The sequence below is a fragment of the Haliaeetus albicilla genome, chromosome 8 (assembly GCF_947461875.1).
Source record: "Haliaeetus albicilla chromosome 8, bHalAlb1.1, whole genome shotgun sequence".
NCBI classification, from domain to species: domain Eukaryota; kingdom Metazoa; phylum Chordata; class Aves; order Accipitriformes; family Accipitridae; genus Haliaeetus; species Haliaeetus albicilla.
The window spans coordinates 39215376-39241102 of record NC_091490.1 but is presented as its reverse complement, the minus strand read 5'-3'; the positions used below and the strand labels follow the sequence as shown (position 1 = coordinate 39241102).

General features: G+C 60.5%; 1 protein-coding gene across 9 annotated transcripts in view; it reads right to left on the bottom strand.

Annotated features, from left to right (window-relative positions):
* Positions 1-2440: 2440 nt before the first annotated feature.
* Positions 2441-25727, bottom strand: part of UNC13A (unc-13 homolog A) — a 37749-nt gene continuing 14462 nt past the window's right edge. For 2 of the 9 annotated variants that reach the window (XM_069790067.1, XM_069790071.1), the window contains 31 exons: positions 25327-25420; positions 23901-23972; positions 23378-23597; positions 22900-23127; positions 22477-22618; positions 21906-22075; positions 21340-21455; positions 21073-21236; positions 20654-20816; positions 18567-18635; positions 18343-18432; positions 18043-18177; positions 17596-17729; positions 17271-17356; positions 16891-17017; positions 16707-16803; positions 16422-16565; positions 15327-15410; positions 14965-15042; positions 14596-14684; positions 14287-14439; positions 14016-14139; positions 10472-10510; positions 9365-9394; positions 8096-8152; positions 7832-7912; positions 7553-7700; positions 6431-6487; positions 4812-4904; positions 4575-4734; positions 2441-4271 (listed from right to left, as the gene is read on the bottom strand). In XM_069790067.1, coding sequence (XP_069646168.1) covers positions 3983-4271; positions 4575-4734; positions 4812-4904; positions 6431-6487; positions 7553-7700; positions 7832-7912; positions 8096-8152; positions 9365-9394; positions 10472-10510; positions 14016-14139; positions 14287-14439; positions 14596-14684; positions 14965-15042; positions 15327-15410; positions 16422-16565; positions 16707-16803; positions 16891-17017; positions 17271-17356; positions 17596-17729; positions 18043-18177; positions 18343-18432; positions 18567-18635; positions 20654-20816; positions 21073-21236; positions 21340-21455; positions 21906-22075; positions 22477-22618; positions 22900-23127; positions 23378-23597; positions 23901-23972; positions 25327-25420 — 3733 coding nt within the window. In that variant the 3' untranslated portion in view covers positions 2441-3982. The remainder of the gene's footprint in view (positions 4272-4574; positions 4735-4811; positions 4905-6430; positions 6488-7552; positions 7701-7831; positions 7913-8095; positions 8153-9364; positions 9395-10471; positions 10511-14015; positions 14140-14286; positions 14440-14595; positions 14685-14964; positions 15043-15326; positions 15411-16421; positions 16566-16706; positions 16804-16890; positions 17018-17270; positions 17357-17595; positions 17730-18042; positions 18178-18342; positions 18433-18566; positions 18636-20653; positions 20817-21072; positions 21237-21339; positions 21456-21905; positions 22076-22476; positions 22619-22899; positions 23128-23377; positions 23598-23900; positions 23973-25326; positions 25421-25727) is intronic. The other 7 variants (XM_069790068.1, XM_069790072.1, XM_069790069.1 and 4 more) reach the window with 7 other exon arrangements.

Here is a 25727-nt window from a genome sequence, read left to right as displayed (position 1 = left end):
GGCACAGGGGGATGGGGAACAGGGGTTGCAGTCAGTTCAACACAAGTTGTCTCTGCTGCTCCTTCCTCCTCACACTCTTCCCCTGCTCCAGCATGGGGCTCCTCCCATGGGAGACAGTTCTTCACAAACCTTTCCAGCGTGGGTCCTTCCCACGGGCTGCAGTCTTTCACGAATGGACTGCTCCAGTGTGGGTCCCCCATGGGGCCTCAGGTCCTGCCAGAAAACCTGCTCCATCCCGGGCTCCTCTCCGTGGGACCACAGGTCCTGCCAGGAGCCTGCTCCAGCACAGGCTCTCCACAGGGTCACAGCTTCCTTAGGACACAGCCACCTGCCCTGGCATGGGGTCCTGCACAGGCTGCAGGGTGGACATCTGCTCCACCCTGGACCTCCATGGGCTGCAGGGGGACAACCTGCTTCACCATGGACTTCACCATAGTCTTCATCACAGGCTGCAGGGGAATCTCTGCTCCGGCACCTGGAGTACCCCCTCCCCCTCCCTCTTCACTGACCTTGGTGCCTGTAGAGTTGTTTCTCTCACGTATTCTCATTACTCTCTCCCGGTTGCTGTTACGCAGCGGGTTTCCCCCCTTCTGAAATCTGTTCTCCCAGAGGCGCTACCACCGTCGCAGATCGGCTCAGCTTTGGCCAGCGGCGGGTCCATCTTGGAGCCGGCTGGAACCAGCTCCGTCTGACATGGCGGGGCAGCTTCCCACGTCTCACAGAAGCCACCCCTGCAGCTCCCCCAGGCACCAAAACCTTTCCACATAAACCCAATACACCAGCAAAAGCCCTCTGGAGAGAAGCAGGGCTCCTTGCGGGTCTCATCAAAGCCAAGTGAAGTCCCTCAGGCTCTCCTGAGGGCAGCAGAGCTCTGCCCAGGCCCTGGAAAAGACTGGGAAAAGCCCTGGGGCAGTCTTTATGGAAGTAGGGCCCCTGTGGGTCCTGGCAAGGCCTGGCGAAGGGCCCAGGGCTCTCTGGAGGGCAGTGAGGCCCTGACCAGGCATAAGAGTAAGGGACAAAATATTCAAAACCTCCTCATTAAAACCAATCAATCTGACATAAAAGGACCCCCTGACTGACAGGAGTGAGACCCAGAACAGAGATGTTTATGGGGCCTCCTGGAAGAAACAGGATTTATGACAGGCCACTTCAACAGGCTCCCCACACCCACCTGACAGAAACTATGGGATAACTGTGAAGGGGATTGCACCAATGGCCTGGATGTTGGGAAGGTGCTAGATAAAATTGTCCTGTCTGCTTCTCCAGCCCCACTATCGAGAAGCTAATGGAGGAACTCCCAACCCCCAGGCCAGCGAGCTCCCATGACCCATCCCAAGTGGCCAAACTTTTTGGAATAAATATTTGTGATAGCCTTTGTATACCATTAGTGGTAAATGATAGATATTCTCGCTCTTTTTACATGGGCACAGGAGCCCCAGTATTGATGATTAAAGCTAGGGATGGTGCTGCATTAATCCAGAAAGCCTCGAGAAGGGCTCCCAGGGATCACTGGGAAAAGACAAGAGTTCCCAGCAGCCGGATAGAGTTGGACTCAATGATCTTTAAAGGTCTCTTCCAATCCAAACCATTCTGTGATTCTAGCAAAGCCCAGCAACAGCCCTGGGGCTCTCTGGAGGGCAACAGGGCCTCACCCAGGCCCTGACAATGCCCGCCAAAGGCTCCAGAGTACTCTGGAGAGCAGCAGGACCCTGCCTGGTCCCTGTCAAAGCTCAGTGAAAGCCCAGTCGAAGCACTCTGGAGGGCTGCAGACCCCCTTGAGGCTTAGGGCAAAGCCTGGTGATGGCTCTGGGGCTCTGTATGTCATCAGGGCCCCAGCCGGCACCTGGCAAAGCCTAGCAAAAGCCCCAGGGCTCTCTGGAGAGAAGCAGACCCCTGCCCAGGCCCCAGCAAAAGCCCAGTAAAAGCCCCAGGTCTCCCTGTAGGGCACCAGGGCCCCGCATTCATCGAATCCATATCACTCCAATTTACTGGCAAGAAGGTTTTGGGTGACTGTGTCAAAAGCCTTATGGAAGTCTAGGTAGATGATATCCATAGCTCTTCCCTTGTCTGCTGATGCAGTCGCTCTGTTGTGGAAGGCCACTAGATCAGCGAGGCATGGTTTGCCCTTCGTGAGGCCGTGTTAGCAGTCGCTAGTCACTCCCGTGCCTGGGAGTTTGCAGGCGGTGGTTGAGAATAGAGTGACACTTCTCAGGACAGGGCTGTCCCAGTTCCATTTAACCCCTGTCCTGAAGCTCTTGGCTTTGCAAAGGGTGGGTGCACCGAAGAGCAGCCCTCAGGGAGGCTGAGTGCAGAGTTGCTGCACCGTCGCTGGACTATTTATTTGGTGTTACCCTTAAAGGTGCAAGTGCTGGATTAGGGTGGGAGTGGGGATGAAGAGCCCCTGGGTGCCTGCCCTCCCACACCCCCACAGTAGCTGCAGTGAAGGGTGTGCTTTTTAATGTCAGTTATAATAAAATATTTTTACAGAGCCCAAAAATTTCAAAATAGTGCAAAACATCTCACTGTCATGCATCCATGGTAGCCGCCGCCGGCAGTGCCGCGCGGGGTGGTACAGACACACAGGCATCAGTGACACATGTGCTACAGGAGCAGAATTGGTCGGTTCAATCACATGCCGAACAGGACAGTTTGGGGAGGGGCACAGGACCAGGGGCACCACGGTCGGAGGGTGCAGGGCTGAGCCCCAGCCTGGCCGTGCGGGAGCAGCGGTTAGAAAAGGGGTGTAAACATTGAACAGAAACAAGAGAGGAAAGCTAAACCCTTTGGTCCCAGGCAAACCCTATAGAAAAAGGACCATGGGGGCCAGTTGGGGTACCCTGTTTTGGGATGGGGCTGAGAGAGCTATATTGACTTGTAGGGTCATCAGGCCTCTGTCTTCCCTGGTACTTAGGGCAAGCTGGCCAGCTGGGGTGGCCATCCCCAACACCACGCACCCTGGCCTCCCGGGCACTCGCACAAGACACGCACACCACTGATCACGCAGAAATGGTGGTTAATGGGAAACTGGGGGGGAGGGAGGGGTCCTCTGGTTTGGGAGTGAGAAGGGTCTTGCTTGCGCCAAGGAGGTCTCACGGGCGCTGCTGCACTGCACAGGGATGGCTGGTCCCCACTGGCCAGAGCAAAGGGAAACAGGTCCCTCTGCTCCAGCTCCCCCAGCCCTCACCTCCAGGCCCTGGCACCCTGGGGGTGACAGCGGGGCAGCCCACAGTGGCGGCAAGGCAGGGAAGACAGGATACGGGCCGGGGGCTGCTCCCTGCCGCTCCCGGCCCCGGTGATGCTGCTGCCAGCCAGGGACGGGACACTGTGCAGGGCACGCAGGGGCTGTGCCCGCCGACCCAACAGCCCCAATAGCCCTTCCAGGTGCAGGACACAGCCGTGTTGTCCGGCTGCCCCGTGTATGTACAGCTATTTACATATGTACAGGGTGCTCAGCGGGTGGGAGCCTCCCTGTCCCTCAGGGCGCCGGACATTGCTAGAGGGATGGAGACAAGGGGCCATCGTGCTGTGCCAGCCACTCACCAACACCCCCAGGTGGGACGAGACAACACCCCCACCCCCAGCCCTTTCCTTACATCGCTGGATGAGGCTTGGGGCTGGGTAGGACAAGGTAGGGTCAGGGATGGGCCAGTAGGGTTCCTCCATCTCAGACAGGCTGGGAAGAAGTAGATCTGTCCCATTGCCCAGTCTGGGGTCCAGTCCTTCCCTACAACCCCACCAGTCCCAGCACCTTCCCATCGGGGTAGGATGGGGGCATGGCCATGCTCTGCACCACTGTCACCCAGCCAGTCTGGCCAAGGGAGGGATGGGGGGTTCTGTCACTGCAGCCATGTCCCCCCCACACCCACACCAGGGCCGGGAAGAAGACTCCTCTTGTGGCCGCTCTTATGGCTTATACATGGCTGGAGGATGCTGTAGAAAAGGGGCCAGGAGTGGGGGGAGAGGGCTGGGGAGTGGAAGGGGTTTAACTGCTGCCCTCCTCAGCCGAGCGTGTGTCCGACTTGAGCTTGACGAACTCCTTGGCCACCTCGTCATTGTTGCGTTGGGAGAGGATGCGGAGGACAGTGAGGCCGGTGTCATCCATGTGGATGCGGCGGCCCAGGGGCAGCCAGCAGGCACAGCCGGGTCGCTGCAGGATATCACGGAGCTGCAGGACAGCGATGCCCACTGTCCGGTCCTCCCGGGCGAAGCAGTAATCCTTCACGCACACCTGCAGCTCGTAGCACTCAGGGCCCGTCTCCGTCCCCAGCGTGCTGCAGGGGGGCAAGGGACAGGCAGTGTTGACATAGGGGGTCATGCTCCCAGGCCCCCTGGCTCTGCGACAGCACCCTATATGGGTGCTGCCTCCCCACTGCCCCTAAAAAAGCCGGTTTTGTTTTTTTTTTTTTTTTCCTTTTCCCCAATCCCTGCTTTTACCAATGAGAAAACATTTAAAACATTGCTCGGGGGACAAGCAAACTCACTGGCAGATCCCAGGAAGAGGGGGTCCCCACATTGTGGGGACACCCCCCCCCCCCAGCCCAGCCCCACATCCCCAGCCCCGTGGTGCTACTCACAACTGGAAGCTCTCATTGTACTTGGGGGCCCAGCTGTTGTTCTTGGATTTGGTGGCAAATTTCCTCTTCTTGTCACTGAGGTGGGGCCCTATGATGTTGACTTCGATGAAGGGCCGGAAGATGCCCGACGTCTGCCACTTGAGGTCGTTCGCGGCCACCACTGCAAGGAGGGAGCACGTGAGGCTTACAGGGCACTGCCACCTGCCAGAGCCTGACATCCCAACCAGCAGAACCCACCTTTGACAGTGACTTTGTGTTCGCCAGTGCCAGGATGGGTGAAGAGCTCCACGTGGATGGACACCTCCCCGACAGGGTCATCCACAGCAGAGCCTGTGTGGCAAAGGGAGGAGACATAAGTGCCTGGTCCCCCCGTGTCCCTGACATCCCCTGCCCACCACCAACCCCACTGGAGGAGGCAGGTCACCCACCATGGGGCGGGAAGGGGTGAGCAGTAGGATTTGGCCCAACTTGGCCTCTGCCAAAGAGTTCCGGGGGGACAGCAGCATAGGTGCACAACTCTCAAGGACAGCTGGAGCTGGCACCAGGCTGGGCTGGGGCACGGCAGGACATCCCCAGCACCAGGCTGGCTCCCTGTCATGCCACCCCACATCGGCAGGGCCCAGTGAGCCCCCCCTTGCCCAGGCAGGGGCAGAGGTGCCTGGGTGGGATGGGGCAGGGGACAGTGACCCAGCTCCCCCTACTATAGGCATGGGGGGGGTGTCAGTGCTCCATGCATGGCTACAAGCATGGGCACAGCACCAGGCAGGAGGGACCCAATCTGGCCCTTGTGCCACAGGGCAGCCGTGGCCCTGCCAGGGGCTTGGGGCTGACCTGCTCCCTCTATCTCAGGGACCACATCAAGCCCTGGGGTCTCCGAGCCTGGGGAACTCGGGTGACCTGCGACCAACAGCCCAGCCCACTCCCTCCCCGCCAAGAGCCGTGCATGCACCCATGGGTGAAGGAGGGAGTGCAAGGCAGAGGGACAGGCTCCATGAGTCAGACGGGGCTGAGGAGACCAAACCGAGCTCAGCGGAAAGTTCCCAGGGTGGAAATAACAGTGCAAAGGAGGACACATCCCCGTGTGTCACTGCATGGCCCCCAGGACGAGGGTGCCAGGCTGGGGGGGAGACTGGTGATGGCACACTCTCCTCTCCATCCACCTTCATCCTCCGCCCCACCCCAGCACCCCATCCCCCCAGGCACCCGCCACCCGGGCAGTGCCGCATGCTGAGCCGAAATGGAGGCAATGGCGGGCGAGGAGGGGGTGTCTGGGTACGGGAGGCCAAGCATGGGGTGCAGTCCCAGCCCCTCCGGCAGGGTGCGATGGAGGCCAAGCAGGGCCCATGGAGCTGGGCTCATTCCTTACGCCCCGGGGCGGGTGGACGGAGCTCGCCGGAGCAAGGCTAGTAATGGTCCTTCTGGCAGCAGGGTGGATGGGACACGGACATGGTCATGGCCTCCCCTGGGACCACACGTCCCACTGGGACAGCTCCCCAGCTTGCAGGGAGGTCGTGGCAGGTGCCCACCCCCAGTCAGCAGCACTGGGGACAATAGGGGGGTGCCCGCCTTCGCTTGCAAGCTCTGGGCACCCCCATCCCCATGGGGCACAGCCCCCCCTCCCTGGTTTGGGGGGTGGTCGATATGGCTGAGCACAGTTCCTCCAAATTCAGCCCAAAGCAGCCCTGGGAGTGTGAGTCTGTGGGCAGAGGGCTCCAGCTCTGCCCACATAAGAGGTTCCCAAGGCCAGCGGTGCTGGGACAGGGCTCCTGGCCACCCCGGCTCGCAGTGCCGGGACTGTTACTAGCCCAGGCCGGCGGCAGCAGGCAGGTGCAGGGGCAGGCGAGCGGCACACGTACCCTTCTCAGGATAAATTTCTTCACTAAGGGTAAACCTAATACCTTTCCCACCATGAACTAGTGGGAAGGAGAGAGAAAGAGACAAGAGACAGCACAGAATAGACGAAGAGAGGAGGACGGAGATGACGTGCGTGGGGGACGGGAACAGTGAAAGAGGGGGGAGAAAACAAAGAGAGAGAAAGATCAGATCTCACAGACAGATGGACGGCCAAGCATCTGGACAACACTGCAGCAACACAGGAGTGCCGGGTACCACCCAGCTCTGAGCCCATGGGGTCCTGAGGCCAGATTGCACCCACCAGACCTAACCCCACGCCCCTGACATGGCTGGCACAGGAGGCACAGACAGGACAGATGTCCCTTACAGGAGACGCACAGACAGCAAACGCACGTCCCACTCCCTAAGGACGCAGACAAGCCTGGCTGGGGCACTATGCGATGGCCCATGACTGCCACCAAGCATCTGTCCCCTCCTCGAGCAGCCAAGGGACAAAATAAAGGGCAGCATTCAGAGCTAAAGATACAATCCTGCCCTGGAAGGTGCCCAGCACCCTGCACTGCATCACTCTGGGATGGGGGACGTGCCTGAGAGGCACCCGGCATCCTGGACAGATCCCAAATCATGGGGTATGTGGGGCACCCAGCGTGCCCAGGACAGGCCCTGGCACTGCATCTGGATCCGGCTGATCCTGCAAGAGGTCTGAGCCCTGGCCAGACTGGCACTGCTTGGCCGAGACCAGCAGCTCCAAGGCAGCACTGGACCAGAGGTGTCTGTGCTAGGTGACAGGGGCCATCCAGAGGGGACAAACACGGTGACGCGTGACCTTCTCCCCCACCCATGGGCCCCATTTCTGTGCCAGCCCAGCCATGCCCTGGCACTGGGGACACAGTCTTCTTGCTGGTGAGGGACTCAGGGGTGCCAGGCTTCTTCTGGGCACCCACAGCCCCTCTTCACCTGCAAATCATGGGAGGTAAAACCCTTCCCTCCCACCCCTCCACGTGCCTGGCTGGGGTCCCCAGCTCCACCAGGACAGAGGCACGGTGGGGCCCTGACCATGGGGCAGCCGTGCCCATGTGTGGGGATAGGGAGCCCGGGTGGGGGACCAGGGCAATGCGTCCTACCCTGTGAAGCCTGAGTCTGCACAAAGGTTTTGATGAGGAGGTCAGTGGCCTGGGTGTAGAGGGACAGGGCGTAGCGCAGCGACTGCAGGTCGGGGCTCTTCTCCAGGAATGTCTTCTTCAGCCCCACACCGCCGGCGTGGAAGTATTGCTGGAGGGGGGAGACGGCCACAGTGTCCTCAGTGGCTCTGCTGGAACTGCCCCCACCCAGCACCCCCCTGGGTTTGTGCTTCAGGGCTAGAGCCCTCAGGGGCACCCCTTCGTACCCCAGAGTGCCCTCACCTTGATGGTGTCCAGCGCCAGCTCCACCACTGCACATTGCTTTGGGGTCAGGCTCTTGGCTTCCTCCCGCACCATATGGTCCTGCAGGGCACAAATCCTGCTCTCAGCATGGGACCAGGGCCCCACTCCCCTCGCCCCAGCCGTGCCAGCAAACAAGCATTGGTGGGGTCCTTGCAACAGTGCCAGCCTGCAAAGTGTCACCCACCCCAGCAGAGAGCAGCTCAGACTGCCTGCCCCCACCCAGCCCAGCCTCTCAGCCCTTACCTTCAGCTTAGAGAGCTGCCCCAGCTCCTTCGCTGCATTGAAAATCATCTGCGTGCCCTGCAGAGAACAAACAGACAGGAATGACCCCAGTCAGCGGCCGGGCTGGGGGTGCCATGGCCAGGCTGGGCACACAGTGCCAGGAGCTTGCTGCAGCTCTGGGGACTCCCCCCGGCCCCCCCAAGTTTCAGGGGGCTGGAGAGGTGCTCCTCGGAGAGCCCCAGGGACCACTGGCCATGCCAGGCATGGTAATGCAGGTGCAAGGCTGGCAGCCCCCAGCCCAGCCCCTGAATTCTCAGCACAGGTGTGTGGCTGGGGGCTTGGGGACCTCAGGGCACAACAGCCCCCTGGCATCAGAGACCTCACATCCTGCTCAGCACAAGCAGCTTGGCCCAAGGTGTCCCATCCTGCTCCCTGTGGTGCCCAAGCACCCACTTCTGCATCCGACAGAGCCCGGCACGGCACATCATCGGCACCGCATGGAAAATCATGTGTCGTTGGGGTGGGGGGAGCAGAGGGTGAGTGCAGGGGGACAGTGGGCACAGGAAGGATGTGGCGCAGCCAAGCCAAACACCCCCCTGCCACCTGAACCCATACCCAGTCCCAGCCCCAGGGAGGTTCCCGGCCCCTTTGCACCCCAGGGAACACCACAGATTGGAGCCCCTGGCCACCTTTGCCTGCCCTGTGCCATGCCACCCCCATGGGCAGGGGCCATGAAGCCATTCCATGGGGTCCACTGGCACAGCTCCTGGAGACACAGCCCCGTGGCACAGGCAGATCCCTCTTACCTCCCTGGTCTGGCACCTGCTTACAGGGCTGAGCGCAAGCTCCCCTTCTCAAGCCCTCCAGTGTGCACCATGCAACTGGGTAAACTGGGGCCCAGCAGGGCAGAGCCAGCGATTCCCACTTCCTTCCCCCTCCAGGCACCAGTAGCTCCAGTCCTTCCCAGCAATAAGAAACCCCAGCATCTATCCCACTAATCATTACCTTCTGCAGGGGTCTGGCCCCCCCATGCCCTCATTTTGTACCCCCATTAACCCTTTGTGCTCCCCCACCCAAGTTCTGTCCCATTAATCCTTCCTTTGCTGTCCCCGTCTCCCCCAGCCAGTGAACAGGCTGGGAGCTGGGGACACTGGTATCACCCAAACAGCACGACAGGACACTGTACTGAGCTGGGACCCCCAAAACCCCACAGCGCACGGGACAAGGGACGGGGAGGAGGCGAGAGGAGGGACCAGAGCCAAGTGGGGAGCAGAAGAGCCATGTTCTTACTTCAGTGTGACTGGGCAGCTTCACCCTGCTCTGGAAGAGAACAGCAAGGGACAGTTACTGGTGGCCCCAGCAGCAGCCAGCCGCGGGTCTGGGCCCCCCACATCCCCCAGCCGTGTGGGCTCCGGCCCCGTAGTCTCCTCTGGCTGCGCCCCATTCTCCGCTGGTGCCACTGGTTCAGCACCAGTTCACACCCGCAAAGGCTCAGCCCTGTGCACTTGCTGGTGAACCTGTGATGAGCGTGCCAGGTCTCTTCCTGAGTGGGGGCAGGCTTGCTCCCCACCTTGTTTGGGCCTCGGGAAATAGCAGCAAGTGGAGGAAAGCAGTTTGCCCAGCATGCTCAGCAAACTGAGGCAGGACCAAGTGTCCCTTGTGGGAGGAAGGGGGGAGCCGGGGGGAGCTGCAGGCATTGCCCAGACAGATGCTGGCACGGCTCTTCCCGAGAGCTGCATTTTGGGAGGCAGACTGGAGGGCTGTGCTGGGCCCCCAGTGTGGTGGTGGGGAGCACCCAGACAGAGGGAGAGCCCGTGTGTCTGGAGAAAGCCCTTTGGGCAAGTTTTGGGGCTCAGCAAGCCTTGCTGAAGCCCCCCACATCAGGGGGAAGCGGGCTCAGAGGTCCAGGGGATCTCAGCAGCTCCATGGCCCCCAGTGTGCCCTGCACATCCCCAGCACAGCCCAGTATCCTGGGGGTCACCTTTTCCTGAGCCCCCAGTGGTGGGACAGGTTTTGTGCCTGGGTTCTCCCATGCTTGGGCACCCTGTCCCAGCCAGGCACCTGGAGGGGTGCCGAGTGCTGTGGAGCAGCATCCCCCGTGCCTGCCTGGGGATGGGTAACACCCCACATACCCACCCATGGGGGCTAAACATCACACAACACCCACTCTCTACCCCAGGCAACACACAGAAACAAGTCACTGCCCCCATCCTGCACACAGGCAGCACATCCCGGACAACACGGCACACCTCAACACAACACGCCACGCAGGCAATGGCACATCCAGACAGCACGACAGAGGAAGCACGGACAAGCCTGGACCTCCACAGCAGGCGGGTGTGGGGCCACGAGCGTGGCCACGGGGCAATGACACACACGGAGCCCACAGCTATTTACCTTCTCTGTCCCCTTGCCATGTTTTCTCAAGAGCGTGCCCTGTAGAAGCAATGTCAGAGGTTGAGTGGTGGGGTGGGGGGCCAGCGTGGGACAGGACACAGGGGGTGCGGGGCAAGGCTGGGTATATGGGGTGGCCGCAAGCTGGCGGCAAAGACGTTTCTGAGCTCCGAAAGGACAACCAGCACCAATGGGGGACTGGTCCCTGTTGGGGTGCTGGGCCCATGGGGGACTGGTCCCCACTGGATACTGGGTTAGTAGGGGACTGGTCCCCTGAGGGATGCTGGGTCAGCGAGGGACTGATGTCTTTGGGGTGCTGGGCCAACTGGTCCCCACTGGAACGCAGGATGTTGCACTGATGGAGATCTTGTCCCCACACTGGGATGCTGGGCTTACTGGTAGCTGGTCCCTGCTGGGATACAGGGATGCTGAGCCCATGGGGGACTGGCCCCCCACTGGGATAAAGGGAGGCAGGAGCCAGCTGGCACTGTGTGTGGGCAGCCTGTTGTGCCCCCACATTCCCCTCCAGCTCTGGCAGATGCTCACAATGCTGGGGAGGGAGAATGGAGGAGAGCTGTGCTTGGGTTTTGCACGCAGAGTTCTGGTCCTTGCAGTGCTGACCCCAGTGACAACCCCACACCGACCCAAGCCCAGCAGTGGCAAGAGAAACAGTGTAAAATGGGGCAGCAGTGCCCATGTGGGGGGGTCCTAACCAGCTTCTTGGGGGGGGAGAGAGGGCTGGGGCATGTCTGAATCAGGAGGGGATAGCAGGGGAGTCAGCTGGCAGGGAAGACTGCAGGAGGGACAAGCAGCACAGTTAGCGCCAAGCAGGGCTGCCAGAAGGATTTCTTGCCCTGGAGGATAACTGAGGCACAGGGTGATGGGTGAACAAGACGACCTTGTACCCTGTAGAGCTGATGCCACCGCAGTCCCCCAGCAGCCTCAGCAAGGCTGGGACATGGGGTCCCCGTGAGGTCTGAGGGGAGGCTCAGGGACCCCCAGGGTCTCTCCAAATGCTGGTGTCGGACACAAAAGGTGTTGGGGGACAGGGGACGGGCGTTTGTCCCCACAGGGATTGGCATCCAGCACCCAACCACCAGTGCCTGTGAAGGTGCCTGTGGTCAAAGCAGGGGTGGGGACAGGATTGGGGAGTGGACATGGCCCTTCCCTTGCACCGTGGGGCATAAGCCCATGGCCACAGACTGAGCAGAAGAGGACAAACAAAAGGAAACTGCTCAGTCAAAGCCATGCAAGGACCCAGCAGCAATGCCAAGAAGGGAATCCAGGAGCCTCGGCTCCCTGGGCCATATCCTGACCAGGGAAAAAGTCTCATAACTTGTGCCAGCAACCTGCCCCGCTACTGAGCAACCGGGACAGGGACCATCATGTCCCAGGGAGATGCTCCTCTCCGCAGGCAGGGAAAGCCTCTGCCCTCAGTGCCCACCATAGCCACAGCCCAGCCAGGGCCTCAAGGGGAAATTGAGGCACAAGGGGTCAGGAAGAGCAGCCCTGACTGCCAGGCACACACTGCTCCCCCTGCTCATGTCTCCAGTGGCCTCTCTCACCCTCAGCACGGAGCAAGATGGGATCAGCCTGGGTTTGGCTGTCCCTGATTACATGGCACTGCCCCATCACCATCCCTTCCCACCCCATCACTAACCCTTGCACCTCCCCACATCCAGGCACCACGAATCTGTCCAGGACCTTTCAACCCCCCAAAACCCAGGTGGGGCCACGGGCAAACGCCCACCAGGAGCCAGTGCCAAGCAGGCAGCACGAGGATGGGGACCACAGAGGTGGACCAAGTCGGGAGCCGGAGGAGGGTGTGGGCAGGGCACGGGCAGCCACACAAAACAAAAACCGGCGAGGCCAGGACCGACACACAGCGGACAGACAGACAGACAGACAGGGAGCTGCCGTACTTACAATCATCTGCCATTGAGAGGCGAGCGGAGCAATTGGAGAGAACAACCATGACATGAGTGTCGGCCCCCTCCTCCATCCTCCCCAGCCCCAGCTGCCCCACAGCTAGGTACCAGCCCTGGCCACCCCCCAACTCCCACCAGCCAGGAGGGACAGCAGAGCCATGGGTGTCCCCCATCTGATGTGCCACAGCACTTGGTGTCAATGCCCTGTCACCCGCACCACAGATCTCCACAGCCCTGAAGTGGCCCCATCCCAACCTGCCCAGTCCTTCCTCACTGCGGCAATGGGGCTCTGCCCCAGGGCGACTCAGCTCCAGGGAGCTGACGGACCCCACTCGACATTCAGCTCTGACACGTAGCCCCACGCTGCCAATCTGCCCAGTCACCCCCAGGCTGGAGCCCAGAGCCACCCTGGGCGGTCTGTCCCCTGCTGTAGGGACCAGCCCCAGCACGGCCCCCCCAGGAAAATTGCCCAACAGATCCACATGTCCATGCCACCTCCTCTGCCCTCAGCACAGGGCTCGCTGCCTCCAGAACACAGCATAGCCACATGTGGCCGGGAAGGGACAGAGATAGGGACTGGGACGGCAACTGGGACCCAGTGGCAGCAGTGTTCCTGCTAGAATTGGTCACCTCTGGCCAAGAGTGTGCAAGCCTGGCCGGGTATGATGCAGAGCTGACCTGAGCGGGGCTCTGGACTGTGACAAGGTGCCAGTGAGGTGAGGGCTCACAGGTCACCAAAGTGCTGTCCCTTACAGACACAGCATGAAGAGCCCCACAGCCCCAGAAAGGTAACACAGCAGCCGGTGGCTCCAGGGACTGCAAGTAAGAGCCTGAGCCCAGCTTTGTGACAGTGACAAAAGCCACCGAGAGGGACAGATGTGTGGCTGGCTCAGAGCCCTTGGTGTCACCCTTCCCTGCCTGACCCTGAGGGAACAGCCACACTGGGAAGCTTCAGAGTGCATGGCTACGTGTGGGGGAGGACAGACACACAGCGATGCAATACGGAGCCTCAAAGCCTGTAGGCAACCTCCCTCTGAGGAGGGACCATTCCCTGGGCTTCGCTCTGATCCTCTAGAGCCTGTTCAGCCCATGAGCAAGGAAGAGTTCAGCCCTGCTGCAGGGACATACCCACATCACCCCCATCCCCGCAAAGCCAGCCCCTGCTCCCCAGGCAACCCCAGCCCCACAGCAAGGCCGATATACCGTGGCTCCCCACACTCCAGGAGCTTCCCGATTCACCTCCTGGCACAGGGACCGTGCCTACAGCCGGTGCTGACGAGCATGGCATGGGATGCTGCCCCAGCTCAGAGGGAAGAATGGAGAGGAAAGGACCAGCGCCCCTTTTGGTGCCATGATGGAGATGGCAGGAAGGTCCTTTAGCAAAGCCAGGCAAGAGGGTGCTGGGCTGCACCAGGCACCTGGGTCAAGGATGACCTTTCTCTCCTCCATCCCTTCCCTGGCCATGAGCTAGGGGCAGGTTTGGGGAGGCCACCAAAGTCCCCACCCCCTCAGCAGCCAGCATGGGCACCTGGCCATCAGTGTCCCACACTGGCCTCAATCAGCCACCTGTGTCTCAGCTGCAGGGTCCCCTGTCCCTGGTCCCCCTCTCCATCACTCACCGTCTGGTCAGTGAGTGGGGGCAGGACGATGGTCTTCTCCATCGTGTTCATCACCAGCTTCCAGAGCTCCTTCAGCACCCGCTTCAGCACTGTCTTCTCGCAGATCTTGGCAAAGAGCGTCAGGCTGCAGAGAGGGGATGGGGCTGAAGGTCCCGGCATGGCACCCCTGATGCCACCCCTTGCCCGGTCATCCTGACCCTGCAGGTCCCCCACACTCCCCACACGGCAGGCATTGGGGAGGGTGAGGGTCCCTGTTGCCCCCCACACTCACTTGCTGTCCAGGAGGTCCATGATGGGCTGCAGGACGTTGTCGGCATCCTGTGCAACGCTGCTGCAAGTGCTGGCAGGGACATTGCCGGTGCCCTTCACCTGGCCCAGGATGTCACCCATCTGCTTCACGCACTCCTCAATGTGCGGCTGGAAACTGGGGACCGCAACACCCAGGCAGCTCAGCATCCCCCACAGCTGCGCCCAGGACCTGCTTGGCCAAGCAGACCCCCCCAGGCTGGCCCCAGCCACAGCTCCTGGACCCCCAAACCTCTCCTTGGCCCACCGCCCACCCCCTCTCTCCCAGGTGTACCTGGTGGCAAAGACTCGGCTCAGCTCATCCAGGACGTTGTTGAGTTTCACCTGCAGTTCCTTGAGGATGTCACTGGCTTCTGTGTCCAGCTGGAGGAAGGACAGGTTGGAGAAGCTGTCAGGGTGCCTGGCCCAGCCCTGGGGGGGGTCTCTGCACCCCAAATGCACCCCTGGGCAGGGGAAACCCATCAGTCATCTGACATAGTGGGAGAGCAGGGTGCCATGGGGTGGGACAGCGTGATCCCATACAGGAGTGAGGAACTGGGGTGTGCTCCCAGCGCCGCAGAGCCAGGGAAGGGCCTGCCTCTGGGGAGAAGGGACTGATACAGCCCCGCCACACGGCTCCCACCTAGAGACCCCCAATACGCACCTCCTTCCCACCCATGGCTTCAAACATCTTCTCAAGCTGGACACGCAGCTGCTGGATGTTGTTCATCAGGATGCAGGGCTGGAGTGGTAGGATGGAGAGGGGAGTCAGCACCAACAAATGTGGCTGGAACAGCTGCCCATTGCCCCAGTTCCCTCCCACCCTGCACTGGGGGACACAAGAACAGCCATGGTACAGAGCCCTGCCTGGCAGCATTTCGGGGACTGCCGTCAGACAGAGACTGAGAGCAGGACCAGCGTCACGAGGACCAGCTCTGGAGCTGAGGTGATGGCTGGGGCCACCGTGTGTGGACAGTCCTGCCTGGCAGCACCAGGCAGGTGCCAAGCAGAAGGGAGATACGTCACCACTTTCTCCTTCTCCTTGGAGCAGTACGAGGCAAAATCCTTGGAGATTATCTCGGCATACTGGAGTAGCACATTGCTGATGGTCTGGAGCCAAACGATGGCAGCGACAAAGACACCCAGACAGCAGCAAAGGGGAAGAAGGAGGGAGAGAAGGAGACCATGAGTCCCACAGCAGTGAAACAACCCAATGCCTGGATACACCCTGACACCCCTAGACCCTCCAGCCCCACAGATGCACCGGGAGCCACATAGGCAGAGCCACTGGAAGCCAGATCCAGCACATCTGGCAGTCGGAGCACAGCACCAGCCAGCTGCTCCGAAAAGGGCAGGGTGCCAAAGAGGACACCAGGCCAGCAGGGTCCTTGGCAGACAGGGCCTGTCCTGCAGTACCCAGCAAGGCAAGCAGGCTGGGCAATAGCAGCCAGGTTCAACTGAGAGTCTGGATCTCCAAGTGAGTCTGCAGTGATGAGACACATCTAAGGTCAAGCTAGGAAGCTTATCTGTGGGCCATCATCACGTTTGGTAAAAGAAGCCAGATTCAGACACAGTCCTGCAATCATTAGCAAAGCCTATGGGAAGATACAACTAAGTCAGAAACTACCAACTCTACTAATGGCCCTAGACTGAGTTTAAATAGGGGCAGGGCTGGGTGTGTGGGTGGAGGCTCCAGGTGAGGCTGTTCAGGGCCATTAAGACCTATCAGTGCCCTCAGGGCCCCGACACCTGTGAGCGGAGCTGTAGGTGTATTTCAGTATTCACTTGATAATGTCCTCACCAGCACAGCTGTGAAGGCATCAGCCATCAAGCCTGCATGCAAATCCCTCCCACACTGCAGGAAGCCAGTGGCATTTAATTAATCTAGATTAATTAACTAATTAATTCATTAATTAGCTAATCTCCTGTGCTAGCAAAGCTGGGAGAGCCACAGGGTCTTTTGGTGGCACATTCGCTTGAGCATTGCTGTTAAGAGGTGGTGTAATGTTTCCCCTGTGCTGCTGCCCACAGCTGGACGGGAGGCAGCAGAGAGAACCCAGGACCCCCAGGGCCAGGGCTGGGACTGTTGGCCCAACGGCCCCCACCCTGGCAGCTGCCCACCTTGGCAAACCTTCGCATGTAGTGCCCAACAATCTGAGGGTCAGGGCACTCAAGCTTCTTGATGATCTCAAAGCTCTGGTTGAGCTGGGAGAAGACGTCCACCACAGAGCAAGAGAAGAGCGCGTGCTCCGATGTCTGCTGGAACTGGAGGAGTGAGAGGCAGTGTCAGCAGAGGGCAGGGAGGGAAGATTTTGGCCCCGATGGGGGCACACTGGGCATCAAGGGACAAACCCCTTATCCACACCAGGCTGTGGCTCTTGTGCCCACTGACAGTCCTGTTCATACCCCATCCTTCTTGTCCCTCTCCAGCGCTCCATGCAGGAAATCCCGTGACACCTCTTCATTCTCATCCAGCCACTGGATAACAAAGGGCTCAAACCAGCTGGAAGAGAAGCCCAACCCTGGTAAGGCCAGCCAGCCCCCAGGGTGCAAGCACCCCCCTCTCCTGCCCCCCAAGAGCTGCACTCACGCAGGGTACTCGGGCACACGGCTCTTGAAGGAGGGCAGCTCGGTGACATACTCGTTGTACAGCCACTTCACCTTGAAGTGCAGGTTCATGTAGTCCGCGCTCTTGCACAGGCGGTGCTTGTCGTGTTCTACACGGGGAAGGCACGTGCGTGCGGGTGTTGCTTCAAGCCCCAAACCTGGGGGGCGGCTGCTCCAAGGGCAGCTCCAAGGATGCCAGGGTAACGGGGTGAAGATGGAAGTGCTTCTTGGGTGGGATATAAGCTAGGCATTGTGTTGATGAGGGGGTGAAATGGGTTTGCCCAGGGAACAGGCGAGGTGGGACCAGAGTGTGGCTCCTGCTTGGTTCCCCCACCTGGCTCAGGGCAGCATGGGGGGACTCACCCTCCATCGCGTACTTCATGTCCTGAGCAAAGAGGTTCCACATCACCTCGGCGCTGATCTTCCCCACGTTCAGTTCCTGGGGGAACCTGGGGCAAGGGGGAAAGCACGGACACGGCGTGGACCAGCCCTCCTCTTGGAGATACATCCCCCCACACCTCCCACCTGCCCCAGTTTCCCCATCTGTAGAATGGATGTTACAACCCCAGTTCCCCATCTGTAGAATTGGATGTTACAACCCACTTCCAAAGGACTAAAGCTACTGCTGCCACCGTGTGGGCATCCCCCAGGGTGCAAAGCAGGGTCCCCTTTCCCCGCACCTACTCACTGGTTCAGGCAGGGCGTGTAGGAATTCTTGTCCTCCTCGATAATGGAGACTATCAGGGTGATGAGCTTGGACCAGAAGTCCAGGTTTTTGATGCTGGGGCCCTGCTCCTCGGGGGGCACCTCGCCTTTCTTAGTCTGGAGTGATGGGGACACAGCGGAGGCTCCAGTCACCCCACTCGTGGGGCTCGATTTCTTGGCGGGGCTAACGAGGAGGGAGGAGGGCTCTGGGAACACCCTGGAGGCCCCCATGCAGCCCCCCCTTGTCTGGCCCCGGTCTCAACCCCGCACAAGTGGGGCTCAAACCCTGCTCAAGGCTTGGGGCTCATCCTGCATGGGGCTGAGCCCTCTGGAGAGGGACCAGGAGCATTGCACGAAGGAGAAGGGCAGGGGATGGGGAAAGTCAGCGCCCAGCATCCCAGTGCGTCCCAGTTCCCCCCGACCCACGCACCGGGTCCGTCTGGTACTCGCGACTGTACAGCTCGTGACAGTTGTTGAAGATGTACTCGTAGGTGGAGTTGAGGCAGGCTTTCACGCAGTCCTTCACCACCTGGCTGGCTCGTGGGGGGCTCTGCAGCTCCTGGACCTGGGTGTGCAGGGAGAGAGCGGTGCTGGAGGCAGACCCACAGCCCTGGCCAGCCACCCAGGAGCTACCACGGGGCCAGCACAACCCCAGCCTTGCAAAGAAATGGGGCCAGCGAGGCTCAGGCTCCCCACCAGGGGGATGGGGTGAGTGGGGCCCCAGCAATACCTTCATCCGAAAGAAGGTGATGCTGGTCAGCAAATCCACCGTGGACTTGAGATCCTGCAGCCGTTCGGGACTGCTGGCAGGGAAGTTGTTCTGCCAAAGGGGAAGAAAGGAGCAGAGTTGCACACAAAACTCTCACAGGAGCGAGTGGAGGGGGAGAAAACAGTCACCTGTTGTTTCAGACCTTATTAGAGAGGTTGGAAACTGAGGCATGGCAGGCACCTTACCCGGTACATGGAGAGGTCAATCCGCAGCGAGTTGTGCAGTTGGTCGAGGAGTTTGACAAACCTCTCTTTCTGTGGAGAAACACCCCAGAGCCAGGTAAATGGGGGAAAGGCAGCAGGGACCGTCCCCCCTCCCTGCTGCACCAGCTCTCTCTGCCCCCAACCCAGCCTGTGCTGCCCCCGGCTCATCCCTCTCCTTCCCGCTGTACTGCTGTCCTTCCTTCCCTCCTTCCTTCATCAGAGCCCTGCGGGTGGGCATAGGATGCCGGTGGCGAAGAGCATGTCCTCACTGGTGGCCAGGGCTCACTGGCAGCCATCAACGGCGCAGTACAGCATTGAGAGGCAACACCGTGCATCCCCTTTGCTCTCACTGGCTCTCAGTGCCGGAGCGGGGACCGGCTACTCTATCTGACTTGCCCACTTGAACACTTCCGAGCCTGGGCTCGGGACAGGAGCAGGGAGAGGTGCGCAGGATTGTGCCCCTGGGCTGCATGGCCCCTGGATTGAAGCTTTCAAAGAGCTCAGGAAAAAAGGGCAGGGAAAGAGCAGCTGGGCTTTTGCAGCAGTTGCCCATCTTCGGGGCTGAGCTGCTTTGAGAAAGGCCGGGACGGCCCCCAGGAGTTGGGTGCCTCCATGGGCTCCTCACTCGCCTGACCAGGCTGCATCGAGGGATGTGGGCAGGGAACTGCCCCAGGTAGATGGGCTCCACTGGGGCTGAGTGGCTTTAATTCAGCTCAGCCCAGCTCCTGTCCAGGTTGCATGAGGCAGGAGGATGCAAATCCCACGTCGTCGGGCTGCAGATCGGGTGTCAGAACTGAGGGCAAAGCAACCAGTCTGCCCCAAAAAGCTGTCAGGAGGCGTTTCACTTTGCATCTCTGCCAGGGGGGGCTTTGGACAACCCCGTGGGCTTCCCATGAGAGTCCTGGATTCCCCCCCCAGCACCGGCTGCGCTGGGTCAGGGCTGCCCCACAGGGCTCCGGAGACCCCAGAGCAGCTCCCCATGTCCTGGGTGGGGGGAAGACAGGGGAACGGGACAGGGCAGTGAGTCCTGCACCCGCCTGGCCGCGGCTCAGCCAAGCCCGCAGCCTGCACTGGCAACCGCAAACCTTCGGCGCGCTCGCCCGCCGGAGACGGCAAAGCCAGGCTCTGGGCCGAGACCGTGCGTCCCCGCCACCGAACGGCTGCAGCGCTTTAAAACTGGACACGACGGGTACTCGGGGTTAAAGCGACACGGCCGGGCACTTTAGGACCCAACCTTAGGCTCTCTAAAAAAAGAGAAAGAAACAAGTTTTTAAAACCCTCCACGTTAGAGAAAAGGCGTTTTTTCTTCGTACCATTTCCTCCTCCTGCGTGACCCGGAGGCACAGCTTGCTTGGCTCTAGCTACCCCCTGCAACGGGAACTGGGAAGTGAGCCAAAGCAGCTGCTGCCTGGAGCTGCTCTCGGCCCTGGCTGTGTCCCTGGCTACCCAGCACTTTGCCTGACCCAGGGCTGGGCACTGATCCTGGCTCGACCCTTGTGCATCCAGAGCAATCACCTGCTGCCTTTGGGATGACACGGGGGGAGCCGGGGCAAGAGCTCAGCCCTTCCTCGCCCACATCCCCATGGGCACACCTGGCCCCGGCACAAACTCGCCCCGCTCGCCGCAAGCAAGGCACCCAGCGGGCACCCATGGGTGCTGGCACAGCCAGGCGAGTTTGCAGTGGTCCTGGGGTGCGCCCAAAGTGCACAGGGCCATGCAAAACTCCCGGCGAGCTGCAGGGATGGCTCCTTGCCACCTGCTTGTGATTTTGACACCAAGGTTTCCCCCTCCTCTCACACCGCCGCCCAGCACCCCAGTCCGCTCGGACTTCAGTCGTGGTTTTACCAGAATAATTTGGGGATCAAATTTAGTCCTTCTCCCAGGAAGGTGGTGGCTCTTTTCCTTCCTGCGAAACGGGAGCAGGATGGATTTTGGGGCAAGCAGGGGCTGATCCCCCTGCTGCCCAGCTGCAGTTTGGAGCGGGGTGTTTTGCATGGCCTTTTTTACTCCCCAAGCCCCCCACCCCCTCCCAAGAGAAGAGAGAGAAGAAGGAAGGAGTGTTTACGCACCATCGGACTTACCCCGAAATTGGAAGCGGCAAAGCGGTCGGACGCCGAGACATTGGTAGAAGCCGTGGTGTGGGCATAGTAGGCGTTGATGTTGGCTAGCAGGGTACTCATCACCGCCGGCACCCCCGGGCACATATATTTGGAGGAAAGGCAGGCAAAATGCCTGTAGAGGGAGGCGGAACATGAGGGTGCAGGGCCATAGGAGGGGCTGCCTGTAGGAGGGGGTGCGGGGTTTGGGGTGCATGCACCGAGAAGGGCAGAGAGGGGTGCACGGCTGTGGGCGAGCCAGGGGAACATGTCTGCAGCCATGGTGGGGAGGAGGGTGCAAACGGCTGCAGGGGAGGAAGATGCCAACAGTGACCCCCCCCACCCAGGGCTGGTGCAGCCCCCTTGAGCAGGGTGGAGGGCGAGGGACTCACGTCATGGCCTGGTAGATGGACTCCACTCCGTAACGCATGGCAAACTCATCCACGATCTCCTGCGCCGTCTCATCAAAGTACACCTTCCAGGCGTCATCTCCCTTGGCGTCGGGGATCTTCACCACCCCGTTGTTTTGCAAATCCGTCACAAAGTGGAACAGGTTCTGGAGGTACAAATGAGTCCCGTCAGGTCCCCGGGACCGGTGGTGGCATGGTAGCATTGCTGGGGTGGGGACCATGCCCCCCGCGCCTGCCTGGGCTGCTCACCTCATGCAGGCAGGTGTACTGTACGTGGTAGGGAGCCACCTTCTCCTCGCCTTTGATCTCCACGCTGATGTGCAGCCGGATGGCTCCCGACACAGCCGACTTGTCTGTCCGCTTGTCTGCAGGGGTACAGGGAAGGGGATGAGATGTGAGGCTTCCCCAGAGCAACTCTGCTCACCCCTAGCCCCAGAGAGGGGCAGAGGGCTCCAAGCATGGAGGGGTTTTTGGGGCCAGGGCCAGGGGGATGCCCAGCACTAAGTGCAGCCAAGCCAGGGTAAATGCAACCAAGGCACTGCAGAGAGGGATTTGGCCGTATCTCCAGCTGCTACAGAGATGTGGCCTGTCCGTGCCTCAGTTTCCCCTCTGCAGAGGGCCGGTGCTCCAGACTTCCTGGGCAAAGGGTTTTGAGAATGAGCCTGGGGAAACGCTTGATCCCAATGGCTTTCAATATTAAGTGTTTTTAACAGCAGACCCTATACTAATATGCTGAAATAGCCTTCACACCAGGGCTGGCAGCACATCCCCCCGGGACCGCAGGGCCAGCGGGCCATGCTGGGGCAGCCGGTTACCGAGGTTGTACCAGACGTCCATCTCCCCACTCAGGGTCCGGACCTCGATGATCGTCTGGCCCAGGAAATCATCAGACTCCCTCTTGAAGCGTTGCTTGACACGGGACTTGATGTCATCATCTTCGTCCCAGACACGGACCTTGATGCGGTCGGAGGAGTTATGGCACTCGCTGGGGAGGCGAGAAGGGGCAAGCCCCGGGATGAGCAGGGAAACCTTTCCAGCCTCTCCACAGTCTCTGTTTCCCTAAACAAGGGGGACCATCCCAGCACCAGGCAGGAACTGGGGAAGAGAGCAGATGTGGGGGCACCAACCCTCCCCAGTTGGCTTGGCACCATGTCCAGGCAGCCCCAGCACAGCCTGGATCAGCCCCCATCGCCAGGAGCCAAACCCTTCATGGCACAAAACCAGCAGTCCCAGTGAACCCAGCAGCCCCCCTCCACCCTCAGCTGGGGCAGGATGAGGCCCCAGCTGACTGCCCACCACCCTGCAGGGATGTGCTGACAGCCAGCACAGCGCAGCATGACCGTGAGTGGCCAGGGAGGGGGATGGAGGGGCCAGGGGTGAACTTACAAATGGAAATTCTCCTCCCAGACTGGGTTCAGGTTGCCGTAGATAGTTTTAGTCCTTTTTTTTGTCTTTCCAACCTGGACAGTGACATACGGGTCACTGGAACCCGTCTTATCCTTTGCTTGCAGGCCCTGGGCACAAACGACTGCAGCACAGCATGGCGCAGCACAGCACGCACACCCATCCACACGAGGCACACGCGTGGCACACATAGCAGAGAGAACAGACAGAGAGAGGAGTCAGTGCCACAGCCACACCGAGATCCCCACAACAGGCACCTTGTGTCCCCTGGCAGAGCCCCAGGGGCTGAAGCCGCTTTGCAGGATGAGGGGCAGGAGGGGAGTTGGAGCACACAGCATCCTTGGGCAAGGGGACAGCCACGTGGTCCCCCCCCAGCACTTGGTGCCAGGCACAACCGATGCCTACCCGTGATGCTGATCTTGGCCGACCATTTGGAAGTGCCGTCCAGGACACTCTGCTTCACTGCCTTCATCTGCTGCGTGTGCGTGGTCTTGGTGACTCCAAACACCTCCTGGATCAGCTCAAATATCTCCGGCTTGTTGCGCTCCCGGATCTTCATGCGGTCCTTGAGCACCATGATGATATTCTGGGTCCGGTCCTCTGCTCCGTGCTTGGAGCTCTTCTCCGCTGCCCCTGGGAGAGGACAGCCATGAGTGAGGCGGGGCACGGGGGTGCAGGCGCATCCAGGAGAGAGCCGAGAGCTCCCCAAGCCCATTGTGCATGAATGAATTCAAACCTGGAGGGGTCAACACCCTGCCCAGGACAGATCTGCCCGGCTCACCGCTTCCCCCATGCACAAGGCAGGAGTCCAGCTCTCCCCGGGCCTCTCCCTCCTCCCTCTCCAAAGTGAGAAGGGATGAGGCTGCAGGCAACGGCTCCTTACTCTGCAGGCAGTCAGCATTGAGCAGGTCCTGGCACTTCTCGTGACACTTGACGCCACATTCGGCACAGCGCATGCCCTGCCGGGCGATGCCCCAGAGCAGCCCCTCGCACTCGTAGCAGTAAGTGGGGGTGGTGGCTGTCCACACCTCAAAGTTGTGGGGCGTCGTGCAGGAGATGGGGTACACTAAGGCTTGCAGGGTCTTCTTGTAAACATGGTTTTTCTGTGCAAGGACAGAAGAGAGAGGGGGAGAAAAGCTCAGGCAATGTACAGCAGCTGAGCCATGCAGCAGGGTGCAGAGACCCCATCCACGGGTGCTGGGCCACATGCAATGTGACCGCTGGTTGTAGACAAGCAGGGCAGAGGACAACCACCACCATCCCCAGGTGCAGGTGTGAACATCCTGGCTGCTTTGGCATTGCTGGAGGAGGATGTGGTGTGGCACAGACCCCACATCCTCGTTTCATCACATCCCCACAGCCCTCCCAGCATGACCACCCACACCCCAGGCAACCCCAACACCTACCAGCTCCTCATTGTTCAAGGTACTTGAGGCCAGCGCGGATGTGATTCCCGCTTTCCTGGACTGGACCAGGGACTGTGGGAAAGAAACACAGTTCCCAAATCCGGCAGAGCATGGGCTGTCCCTCCCACACTCCTTTGAGGTCCCATAAAACACCCAGGACAGACCCCCACCCCAGACAGAGGTGGGTGCTGGCTGCATTGGGCTGGCAGTGGGGACAGCCCAGCTCCCAGTGATGCCAGCACTGCAAAGCACCACCCAGCTGTGCAGTGGGACTGGAACCAGTTCAGCAGCCTGCGGCATTCCCAGTTCAGCCCCAGTGGGGCAGAGCCTCTCGACATGTGTCTGAGAACCTGGGGAGTCTGGGGTGGGGGACACTTACCATTGCCTGCAGGCAGCCAGGGCCAGCAAGGAAGGAATAAAAGGCCGTTAGTGGAAGCCACCTCACAGCAGAGCAAGTCCTGGCCCCTTCCCTGCCGGAACGAGTGGGAATTGGGGCAACACCAACCCCTCACCCAGCACTGGGCCAGTCCCTGGGGGGTTTCTCATGCCAAGCTACAGCACAGGCTGCAGCCTGCCAAATCCCAGCAGAGAAAGGCAGCAGCCCTGCCGGACCCCTGCACTCTGCCCACCCCTTCACCACCCACAACCCAACACCCCAAAACCCCTGACACCAACACAGCACAGTGCAGAAGCATCAGCAGCTGCCTGAGCGGGCTGGGGGGTGAGGGCAGCAAGGGGGGGCCAGCAGGATGGGAGAGGGCAGGCAAATTGGGGAGAGGATGGAGGCACCCTGGGAAGGGCACAAAGTGGAGGTGGCGAGGTGTAGAGAGGGGGAAGGAGGCAAAGGGCACCTAATTCTGGGTGCAAAGGGTGTCTGGTTTCCAAAATTGCTGTCTCTTGTCACCAGGTGGGTGACAGAAGAGTGACTCTGTGCATTACAGCTCAGGGGCTGGATGGGACTCCAGCATGGGCACTGGGCTGTAGCAGCGCAGCGTGATAATGGTGGGGATGGGAGCATAGGGTCTGTGCAGCTCCGAAAAGCCAGCGCTACCCCTCTTCTGGTACATGGGTCCATCTGCTCAGCACCAGCACGGTCCGAGCTGCAGGGAGCCTGTGGCAGGTAGGACAGGAAAGGACCGGGGACGCAGCACCAGTAAAAAAAAGGGAAACCAGACGCAGCCCTGGGAAGCCTTGGGCTGATGCTTGGTGTAGGGACAGGGCCCTGGAGCTCCGTTAAAGAGAAGCACCCTCGGGTGGGGAGAGCCCAGCTGTGTCATCCTCACAGCTCCCCACTGCGAGGTCCAGGGCCAGGAGACCCCCAAAACAGCCTGGGACACCCCCGCCCCCCACCGCCAGGGCTGGAGGAGGCTGGGCAGGCCTGGCCAGCAGCACCCAAGGGTGCTCTCTCTTTAACCCCTCGGACCACGCTCACCAGATCGCTGACTAGAGGGAGAGATTTGCGTCCAGGCTTAATGTCGGGCATGCTGTTAATGCAGCGCAGAAACCTTACTGCCGCCCCCCTGCCGCCAGGGACGGCCAAGCCAGGCCGGAGAAAAGAAAACAGAAAACACAAGCCATGTTAGAGGCAGCTGGGGAGCAGGGCACGGGCGCCCGGCAAGAGCCGGCCAGGGCGGGCGGGCGGCGCAGTCCAGTGGGGCACAGCGGGAGTGAAGCCGGCAGCTGTGTGGTGCAAGGCATTAGGAGGAACCTCACCAAATCGCTAACTAGGGGAATGGGTTTTCGCTTGCGTATGTCCGGCATGCTGTCTATAATGATCAGCCCGCCACCAGGCCTGCAAGAGAGACGAGAGTCAACGGGGAAGGGGAA